The sequence below is a fragment of the Henckelia pumila genome, chromosome 1 (assembly GCF_033568475.1).
Source record: "Henckelia pumila isolate YLH828 chromosome 1, ASM3356847v2, whole genome shotgun sequence".
NCBI classification, from domain to species: Eukaryota; Viridiplantae; Streptophyta; class Magnoliopsida; order Lamiales; family Gesneriaceae; genus Henckelia; species Henckelia pumila.
In genome coordinates, this window is record NC_133120.1 from 169,813,013 (window position 1) to 169,824,590 (window position 11,578).

Genomic DNA, 11,578 nt, shown 5'->3' on the forward strand with positions numbered 1-11,578 from the left:
AATATGTTCTATCATATATTGAATTGTGTGGAGCAAGATTCAAACTGTCATTTTGGATATTTCCTCGGCTTCTTAACCACCAAACCGCACACTTATTTATGTGCTGTTATACACGTTTGTGTTAAGTGACATATGAGTTCGTGCGTAACATGTCTTGGGGTATGATTTAGAATGTGTAACGGGAACGTACTTAACAATGTTTGGTAAGTTTTGAAATGAGAAACTTCTATGTTAGATGTTTTGATAATATTCTATGTTGTCGAGTTTTAAGGACATGATGACGAGCTTATGCATGAAATGTTATACGGAAAGTGTATGATTTTTGAAATATATTGAACTTTTATTAAATTAAAAATATAAAAACCATGAAAATATACTAAACAAATGGACTTGAAACCAATACACATGCTTTACTACTAATTAACTTTATAAGCTAATCTTGAATTCAATGTTGGGCCACATAACACTTGGTCCATATGGTACCAAAACCTTCTCCAATTGGATTAAAGGTCTAATTGGAACTTTTATTTTAGTGTACATTTTTTTTGAATAAAAAAGAAAACATTAACCCGTCAATTTTTGCATACAATTTTGTAATTTTGGCACCAATAGCAATATATCGTATAGTATATTTTCATAATTAATTTTTTAAAGTTTTATTGATATTATATCACTATTAATTATATAATTTAAAACCATATTTATAAACTAAAATGCCCTTTAACATATAAAAAACTAACATCATTTATGAAGCAACACTGTGGACCAGTAGGAGGTCCTCCCAATGTTGTAGTCCCAAAAATAAAATAAAAATGGCTTCGCAAAAATAAAATAAAAAATAAAAGAAAAGAAAAAAGAAGAGAGAGTCCCATTTCTTGGTATTCAAGGCCTTAAAAATCAACAGCATATCTGATAAAGAAATCATAATAAAATGGGGTATCAATGTGGTAATCTACTGGCTACTAGATCACGGCCGTTGATGCTCCAAGCCCATTATTCTCCTACGTCCAGGTGCCATTCTCAACTCATCTTGTTCCCCAATATGTAGCCAAATTCTTGAATTCTGATGAGTTTAATGGTATTTTGTGGCCAAGCAAATTTTACAAAATATTTCTGGCAAATACTGTAAATTTGGTTTATTTAAGAATCTGCCGTTGGAATGACACACTCTTGAATTTATTATTATTTTAGATTGATATTGATTTTTTCCAATTGTTTGAAGTTGTGTTGTATTCTTGAATTCTGAAGCCAAGGTTAATGTTGATGTTCTAGTGAAACTTGAACTTCAAATGTATTCCCACTGTTTTGTTGAAGATATCTTTCCTTAGTAATATGCTTCCGAAGAATGCCATTGAAATGCTATTAGATTTCTTGCTGGAAAATCTGAAGTGGGGCAAATTGAGCTGTAAAGAGAGATGAAGCAACTTAGTTTGGCTAGATTTGGGCCTGCATTCATTGGCAACTAAAAAACTAGACGTGATTTCGTTTCCATTTCACAAGCTAAGGATTCTTCACTTCATAAATGCTGACATTTTGGTTTTCGACTACCCTTTTACGAAAAAAATGTTGTGGCTTCCATGAGGCTAAATGTGTGCTCTTTTTGTTTTTTGTTTTTCCAGAGGACTTCCAAGCAAAGAGATATCAGACTGCTGTTTTAAGGACTCAATCAAGTTTGAGGTGAAACAAGTGCTATCCAGTCTTGCAGCATCGATAATAGTCCTATCTCAGACAACTCCGGTTGGTGCTTTGTGTTGCATAAGTTATAACGACAGCATTCCTAAAAGAAGCTTTTACATTCATGTTTTAAAACACTTTGGTATGTCTTTAATCCATTCGAAGCATTTGTGTCTGAACTTGTTTCTTTTATATATGCTGAGCAGGCTATTGCAACAGATGTTTCTCATAGCGGTATATGCCAGCTTGCAAGTGCTGAAGAAAACGTGCTGACTCTCCCTTTAGACAAAGGTAATGATATGGGAAATGGAACGCTGCTGATGATGAGAGGCATGACAGCTAAGAACTTTGACCCAAACAGGTATGCTGGACGATGGTTTGAAGTAGCTTCACTTAAACGTGGATTTGCCGGGCAGGGTCAAGAAGATTGCCACTGCACTCAGGTGAACCAAAAAAGTTGAAAAATAATAGTAATAATCTCAGTTATTGAAATGGATAATTTAAGCTTTATTAATTATTTTCAATAGATAAATATATAAACTATGTGTCGTTGGTGCTCAGCTAGTTGAGTCGTTCGACATTTTCATATGCTCCAATTATTTCTGATTTAGAATGCATGTTGCATCATGATTTTTCTGAAATTCCTTTGGGACCTCGTTTTCACAATTTGGGAGACAAATACAAAATCCTTTATGCGGTTTTTGCACTGTGGGATCATGGCCTTTGAGTCTAGATGTTGTCCTATATGACATTCTTCCTTAATATGTAATTGCAGGGTGTGTACACTTTTGATGTGAATACACCAGCTATCCAGGTTGATACCTTCTGTATTCATGGGGGGCCTAATGGTTACATTACAGGGATAAGGGGAAGGGTTCAATGCCTTTCTGAAGACGATAAGGAGGAAAACGAAACGGACCTAGAAAAGCAAGAGATGATTAAGCAAAAGTGTTACCTTCGGTTTCCTACACTACCGTTCATCCCCAAGGAACCTTACGATGTTATTGCAACTGATTATGATAATTATGCTCTGGTTTCTGGAGCAAAGGATACGAGCTTTATACAGGTATACCAATAGTTGCTCTTTTTCTTAAAGTTTACAAGTTTCTTTAGATAGTCTAATTGATCTCACGGAGCACACTTGACAGAATACTTGTGCTCATATTTCTTGTGGTAGTTGTGGATCTCAATGGAGCACGCTCGATAGACAACTATTAAGATTTAGTGTAACTACACATTCATCTTCGTGTCTGACTCTCCCAATCTTCATTGATAAGACGAGGAGAGGCTATCAGAACTACAAGTTGAGCTAAGACATATCCTATGTGCCACAAGTATAGCATGTTTTAGATGGAGTTCAAGAGTTTGAATGGGAGCAATTTCATCATTTAGATGCATATCATAATTTATAAAGGAAAGGAAATACAAAGTTAAATCTATAATCAAAACTGGATAGATGAAGGAATGTTTTCAGTATGAGTTTTTTGTTCACCAAAATGCCTATGAAATTGATGAGAAATATACTAGGCCATGCGAGGTGAATTCCGGATTGCGAAATATAATATTTTTAGATCAAGTTTGCAGATCAGTTACACAAAAGATTAATCAAATATAAAACATGGTAATGAAGGTTTGAGATGGCAAGGCTCAGAAATTGATATTCAAGACAGTTTGGACATATGCAACGTCAGACGGGAGAGTTTATTCAAATAGTAGACTGAGCCATGCCCACAGGGGTATAGGCGAGTGGTAAGGCCTGAGGTGACGTGAAAAGAGATTCCCCAGCGTTGCGGGTTCGATCCTCGTGTGGAGCATATTCCCTGCTGAAATATTGTTGGGTATGCTCTGGGGGTTGGCCATGTTGCTCCCTCCTTCAGGTCACTGCCGCTCGTGCACATCCCTCGATTTAACCTCCGCATGAGCCAATAGGCCTTCTGACTCATGTGGAATGGGGTCCCCTTCGGGGTCAACCTTTTAATAGTAGACTGAGCCACTGTGGTCAGTAACTTGGCGTGAAGTTATTACATGTGGCTTTAGTGATTTGTTAACATTTGAAACTTCAATGGTAACCGGAGCTTAATTGAGATGTAGACTTGGGAAGATTATGAAACTAAATAAGTTTTTTAATAGTTGCTCATTTTCTGGTGGGAGTTCTGTCGAAGGATTTTATTAGTTCACCACCCTCAATTTTCAAACAGATATACTCAAGAAAACCTGACCCCGGACCAGAATTCATAGAGAAGTACAAGTCTGTCTTAGAAGCTTATGGCTACGACTCTAGCAGTATCAAAGATACTCCACAAGATTGTGAGGTGATGTCAAATAGTCAGCTCGCAGCTATGATGTCCATGTCTGGGATGCAACAAGCTCTGAACAACCAATTTCCTGATCTTGGACTCAAAGCCCCAATTGAGTTCAACCCATTTACTAGTGTTTTTGATACTCTAAAGAAGCTCGTTGAGCTTTATTTCAAGTAGTGATTTGCATGTAACTCGAATAGGGTGTTTTGTTGAGGTTCTGCGTAATTAAAGAGTTGTATCAACGATGATCTGTAATCTGTTTGTGTTTGTATTATGTGTGTTTATTTCTGCTGTTGCATAATACTGTATCAGTTATAATGCATATTTGAGGGGGCTGGAATTTAAATTTTGCCACCTTGTAAAAAAAAGTTAGAATCTTCTGCACGATCAAACCCATTTCATACATTATTTTGGCAATAAAGATTGATTTAAAACTTTGCTAACAAACGAAGGGTACCAACTCTAGTTTGTTTCATATGGTTAGTCTATGTTGTATTGAAAGAACTCGATAAATATTCTCGAATATTGACACCACTTTACAAAATTCCCAGTATTCTTATGTTTGGCTACCATCATCTTCTTCTTCTTGTTGTTCATCTTCACCGGTCTCTGCTGGATTTTTGCCTCCAGACAGATATTCTAGTGCTGTAACCACGTCGCTGATCAAAGGTCGAATGGAGGCTTCTTCTTGGAGACACATTGCAGCAATTGCTAGAGCTTGATATAGGGCCTTTTCCGGGTAGTTCCCTTCCAGCAATGGATCTGCCATTAAATGGAACTTTTTCTTGTCTTTAAACAAAGGTTGTGCCTGCAGATATTCAAGAAATGTACAATGTGATGAGCTTTGTAACACGAAATCGAATCCATTATGCAAAATAAGCTTACCCAAGTTATTAGATTCTGCTCTTCGCTTGGTTTGGAAGTGTCGATGACTCTCCTGCCTGTGATTATTTCCAAAAACACGACACCAAAGCTGTAAACGTCGGATTTCGTTGTTAACTGGCCGGTGGAGGCGTACTCGGGTGCACAATACCCGTAAGTTCCCATCACCCTGGTGGAAACATGGGTGTTTCCACCAATAGGACCCAGCTTGGCTAGGCCGAAATCCGAGAGTTTCGGGTTGAAGTTTTCGTCTAAAAGTATGTTGGATGCCTTAAAATCCCGATAGATCACCGGAGGATTTGCCGTTTCATGCAAGTATTCAAGTCCTCTTGCTGCCCCTTCAGCAATTTTCATTCTGGTATGCCAATCAAGTGGCTCTCTCTCTGGACTTAAATCTATGCAAAACCAGACATCACATGATATATATTAGGCCATAAGTTCCATAGGAGAGCTTAAATTCAAAAGATCAACATTTTGTTCTGCAACTCTATGTTGGGCACTAAACATGCACACTTTGAGTAATCGATGCCCTACGACGCACAACTCTAGACAGTTTTCACTCATTTATCAGTATACAGTGGCGCATACCCCTTAATCTAAATTGTCATGGACCACGTCATTGACACTAAAAAGATGGCAGCCCAGACACTCAATTTCCGACGAGAGTAGTAACATTGTGCAATAAACCTAAGAATACGATCAACATCATGATAAAGATTAGCCTAGCCTATAACAGAAGGGAGAATCCCTCAAACTTATGATCAATTTCTCGATATTAATCGATTAGGACGCATAACTCACAAATATATATATACATCAATAGAGATAGAGAGACTGAAAATGTGAGAGAAGAATTGTACTACTCGTAGAATTTTCGCAAGAACACACTTACTTAGGAGGTGGTCTTCCAAGGCACCATTGTGCATGTACTCGTAGACTAAGATTCTCTGTTTGCCATCGGCGCAATATCCAACTAAGTTCACAAGATTAGGATGGTGAAGAAGGCTCAGTATCAAAACCTCCACAAGAAATTCTCTGTTCCCCTGGAAGCCATTTCTATCGAGCTGCTTCACCGCAACATCCTGAAACAAAGAAAACGTCGAAACTGTTGGACTCGATTCAGCACATATATGGATCATGGATGACACTAAAACGACGAGGGGTACGTGGAGGGATCACCATGTTTTTGCTTTCGATCCGGCCTTTGTACACCCTGCCGAAACCCCCTTCGCCTAACAAAGCTTCAATATTGAAGTTCTGAGTAGCAACAGAAAGGTCGTGAAATGTGAAAGTTTCAGCAGATATATTTCCCTTCCCAAGCTTCTCTATTTCTTCTGCTATATATCTTCTCCTGCTGGCATCTGTGCATTATTTGTGTAAAAATTAAACTCATTTGTGCATTCAACATTAAATAAAACTGATACTATAATAAACAACTTTTACAACAAAACAAACAAAGTTAAGTAACACAACACTCTAGGATGATATATATGTCAGAAAACCCAATCACATATACGAATACTGCAAACACTCTTCTAACTTAATTCAAATATACCCAAGAAATTCTTCTAGTTAAAGTTGCACCACATAGAACACAGCGCGACCGAGCTTCTCATGTGAAGCCTGATTTTATACTATTTGAGTCACAAACTCTATCAAAAACGAAGAAAATCGTCTGTTTTACGTACAATATAATTCTGCATGCCGCTGAATCAGTCTCAACAGAAATTTGCACTATATATACTCAAATACATAACAAATTGTTAAAAAATGGGGGTACTAACAAACATCAAATGAGGATGTTTTCCGACCCGGGAAAAATGAAGAATGTGAATTAGAATAATTAAAGGGTATGAATTATGATGCAAAAAGAAAAGGATCAAGATGCGATGAAATCACCAGATTTAAACGATATATTGGCGAAAGAGGCCACGGAATTCGTCTTCTTGAATTCTTGAAGGCTCTTCTTCAAGGATCTTCTCTGGCTCTTCTCCCCTGACAAGCAACATGAGAAACAACCAAACATTTTTTTCTACATATAATTTGTTAAATTCCCTTGTAAGTGTTTTTTTTTTTTTCAAATCAACCATTACAGGGGCATGGATCCACTGGATAAAATCTACAAAGATTTCTTGATTTTCCGATGATGAAAATGTATATATATAATAATATCAGAATGAATCTTGAGCGAACTACGAGGGAAATGGGTATCTTAGTCTTGAAAAACCAGTGCTTTTCTGGTCTCTCAAGAAACTAAGAAAGAAGAATCCCCCGGCGTTCTCATCTCTTTCCTTGGAGAAAAAACGACATGCATATTTTGCGAATTACGTTGGTCTCTGTCCATGTTTTTTTATTTCTGCTAAAAATAGCATGTGGTGTTGCTTTGCAACCCACCAATAAATCTTCGTCACCAAAAATTTGGTTATCGACATTCATCATTTACGAGCTAGGGAACTCCATAATTTCTTTAGTGGTGCATGTCAAAATTCTTGGCGTTAATGAGAACCATTCTGTAAGGAAAACATAGAGATCCCATTATCATGGGATATTACAAAATATAGGATATTACAAAATCATACATAGGATATTACTAAATAGTTTGATTATCAGTTCTAAAAAAAAATTGCTCGAAAACGCCAAAACGCCAACACATGGCTAAAACGGCTAAAGAGCTGAAATAGAACTTTTAATCAAATATTTGAACCTATGATTTAACCTATTGATTTAACCCATAATAACTTGATTTATGTTTTATGAATACATAAACAACATAAGAACCAAGTTATAAATAATTATATTGTCAGATCATGATTTAGTACAAAATAGCTTAGCCTGCCATTCAGGCTAGATTCACAAAATTTATAAAAATTAAATAACAAAACAAAATTTTTTAAAGGGAACAAAAAAACTTACAAAGGAAACCAATAGTAATATTATTTCTTCAAGAACACTTTTTTTACAAAAGAAGAAACGAAAACGTAACTAGAAACTTATTCAAGTCCTCAGATTACTAACAAGACTAAACCTATAAATAGAAAAAAAAATCCGGACATAAAACCCCGGACTTCAAAGCCAAAAATACATAGTGCAAAACAACTTTATTAAAGTGGAGACATAATAATACCACTTTGTCAAAGTAGACATAGACATTTTTGGAATGCTTGAAGAATTTCCGTGACCACCAAAGCAAAAACTTTAACTTGTAGTTGAATTATGACAAGGAGCTTTTGGCATCTTCTTCCTTGATTTTTACATCATATCTTTGGGAAGATTTTGCTGAATGCAAATTGGTGTATTTGGATATTTTCTCATACAAAGTTGGAATTTAGCATTGTGTTGTCGAAGTAATTTTTTGGTGTCTTTAACAATCCTCTTCCTTTGTAAATATGAGTAGTTTTCTTCAAAGCTTTTTTGTCGCTTATTGTGACCTTTAATAACAATTTGATCAAAGTTCTTTTTCCACTGAATATAGCAGAAACATCTGGGACAAATCTTCTCATGTTGTTCTTCCATCAACCTTTTTTAATATTGTCCTTCAAAGATTCTTTTAAAGTATTGAATACTTTTTTAATAGAAAATTCCGTAATATCCTCTTGAGGATCTTGAGCATCTTGCATCATTTGTTTATGAAAGTTGATATCACTAGAGTCTGATGCCATTGAAGTGTCAAATTTTGAATCTGAATAAGAGAAATTTTTAAATATGTGTTTCTTCATTTCTTCTATATATAACTCAATCATTTCTTCCTGAGAATATATTTCAGAATATTTTTGGGTAATGATTTTGAAAGGACTAGGAGTCTCTTTTTCTTTTCTGTCTTGCTTATAAGCTTTGATTTTGTCCTCTATAGACTTTATGGTTACATCACCATATATTTTACCAGTTTCTGGGTCATTTCTCATCATTTTTTCCCAAAATTTTGTTAGGCTGATGCGCCATTAGCAAGGAATACCTCTATTGGTATAACCAGATTGGAGTTTCCATTTCCAAATTCAAGAGATTTCAAATTCAATAAAAAATAAACAAGAATTTTTTCCCTCTATGACATGAACAGAGGATTTTTGAACTTGAGGAGAAAAAATTATTCATTCTTCCATTAATTCTTTAAGAATATCAGACAAAATTTTTGCAGAGGTACCAAACATCTTCCACCAATCGAAAAACCAATTAGGAATTGGATGATGAAAAACATTTTCACAAACTTTTAAAAACCAGAAATGCTTTCTCTTTTTATTTTCATAAAATAAAGTTTTTTGAAAACTTTCAATATAATCCCAATAGTTATATTTGAAATTTGTTTTATGATTTGGAGAATAAAATTCTTTTTCAACTAATGGAGAAATTTCCCATTCTTCGATAGATATAATCTTTTTGATAATAAATTTAGAGAAATTATAAATTTTTTGTGTCTGGGTATTACCTGAAAAATGAGTGATTTCCACAGTTTGTGTAGAAAGAAGTAGATTTTCATAAAATCCTCTTGGCTTATAAGATCCAGTCACATATGATGTGTTAGATAAATACCTTTCCATAATATTCCAAGGATTTTCCATCCATTGAATATCTTTTTCTTCTATAAGAAGAATTATCTCTTGATATTCATTCTCAGTATATTGAGAATCATTCTCATCTTCTTTCATAACATTGGCATATGATGCCGAAGATTCCAGAATATTTCCTTTTTTTTTCTTTTTTCTGTTTTAAAAATTCTTGAAATTCATCATATAATGGATTACTTTTATCTGGAGTATTGCTTCCAGATGAACTTGCAATATTTTGAGCTATTAGCTTTTTATTACCATGCTGAGCAATTATCTGAGGCGATAATCCTCTTCCACCTCTTCCTCTATAAGAGGAATAAGTTCCTCTACCCTGATTACTCATATATGCAAACATGATAAATATTCTCTAGTTAAAAAATCAGGAAGACTATTTTCTTCACCTTTTTTATATATAATTTCAAAATCAAAAGGAGCTAAATGAGCTTGCCATCTTGCAAACATTTGTTTAGAGACATCATGTTTAAAATCTTTCTGAACATAAATTTAGCAGATCTACAATCAGTTTTAATTATAAATTTTTTTATTATATAAATCATTTTGAAATTTTAAAGCACAACGAACTATGGCAAGAATTTCTTTAGCTATAGTAGCATAATTTTTCTGGGCACCATTTCATTTTTCAGAATAAAATCTAACAAGATATTCTTGTTTTGTATCAGGGTTAACCTGTTTAAGAATTCCCCCAAAACCTATATCAGAGGCATCTGTTTCAATAATTTTTTCCCATTGGGGATTAGCCAGCATCAAACAAGGAAGGTTTTTAATCTTTCTTTAATTTTTCTAACAACCTCAGTATGTTCTATAGTCCAAGGAGAGGGATTCTTTTTAAGTCTATCATATAAAATAGCAGAATCATTAGTAAGATTTTTAATATAGGAAGATATATAATTAAGGCTTCCTAAAAATCTTTGTAAATAAGTTTTATCAGTTATTTTATCAGAAAATTTAGAACCGAATTCTATACTTCTTTGTATAGGAATAATTCTACCTTTTTCTACCAAGAAATCTAATATTTTTCTGAAATAAAGACATTTTTGGTTTGGATATAACCAGACCATTTTGAATAACCATTTTTTTTAAATATTTCTAAATATTTAAAATGGGATTCAATATCTTTAGAAAAGACTAAAATATCATCAATATAAACAATAATAAAATTGCTAAAAGGATAAAAAAATATCATTCATAATTTGTTGAAATTCTGAAGGGGCATTTTTCAGGCCAAATGACATTACTGTCCATTCATAATGTCCTATTGGAACATTAAAATCAGTTTTATATCTATCAGATTCTTTTATTTGAATCTGCCAATATCCTGATTTTAAATCAAATTTTGAAAATATTAAAGCACTAAAAAGTCTATCTAATAAATCTTTTTTGTTAGGAATATGATGTCTAATCCATTTCAAAACTTTATTAAGAGGTTTATAATTTATTACTAACCTGGGAACTCCTCTTTCCTTCTCTGAATGCTTATTAACATAAAAAACAGTACAAGACCAAGGAGACTGAGAGGAAGTTATTAAATTTTTATCTAATAAAGACTTTATTTCATTTTTACATAATTCCAAATATTCAGAATTCATTTGACAAGGACGAGCCTTTGTAGGAATATTGTTTTCATCAAAAGTTTCCTCATAAGGAAGAGAAACAATATGTTTCTTTCTATCCCAAAAAGCATTGAGATGATCATTACAGATCTCTAAAGAAAATTTATTATGAACAAATTGAATTTTTTCCTGTAATTTAGAATTCTTCAGTTTTTCTTCAATAGTTAAGGAATTGACTTCCTCTTTTAAAGAATTTATATGAAAAATTTTTCTATCAATTTTATCCTGTAATTCATTTAACACCCTATTAATAGGTTTTGTAATAAACGGGAAAGAAATAGGTTTTCCTTCAAAGGTACCTGTAATTCCTTTGTCATCTATATGAGTTAAAGGATAAATTTTATAAATACAAGGAAGACCAAGTATAAGTTGGCTACAAATATTTTTAGCAAGTAAAAAACTTGTAGCGATACACTTTTTGTCCTTACAAATATAAGCTTTAGGTAATTTATAATTTATATCAAGAGGTTCTCCACTTGCATGAGATAAAGAATGAGTGGTCTTATGAAAATATTTTGTGGGTATAAGACCTTCTTGTATAACATTTAAA

At 33.8% G+C, this 11,578-nt stretch overlaps 2 protein-coding genes across 2 annotated transcripts; one reads left to right on the forward strand and one right to left on the reverse strand.

Annotated features, from left to right (window-relative positions):
• Window positions 1–867: 867 nt before the first annotated feature.
• Window positions 868–4,303, forward strand: LOC140875978 (chloroplastic lipocalin). Its single transcript, XM_073279812.1, has 5 exons — window positions 868–1,011; window positions 1,620–1,737; window positions 1,881–2,117; window positions 2,450–2,740; window positions 3,873–4,303. The coding sequence occupies exons 1-5, from the start codon at window positions 932–934 to the stop codon at window positions 4,149–4,151; spliced, it is 1,005 nt and encodes a 334-aa protein (XP_073135913.1). The 5' UTR covers window positions 868–931; the 3' UTR covers window positions 4,152–4,303.
• A 73-nt stretch (window positions 4,304–4,376) lies between these two features.
• Window positions 4,377–7,746, reverse strand: LOC140875977 (probable serine/threonine-protein kinase PBL23). The gene is made up of 5 exons (XM_073279811.1): window positions 6,756–7,746; window positions 6,036–6,217; window positions 5,749–5,938; window positions 4,860–5,251; window positions 4,377–4,782 (listed from the first exon to the last, which is right to left on the reverse strand). Exons 1-5 carry the CDS (start codon window positions 6,880–6,882, stop codon window positions 4,531–4,533), a joined length of 1,143 nt encoding a protein of 380 aa, XP_073135912.1. The 5' UTR covers window positions 6,883–7,746; the 3' UTR covers window positions 4,377–4,530.
• Window positions 7,747–11,578: the final 3,832 nt, after the last annotated feature.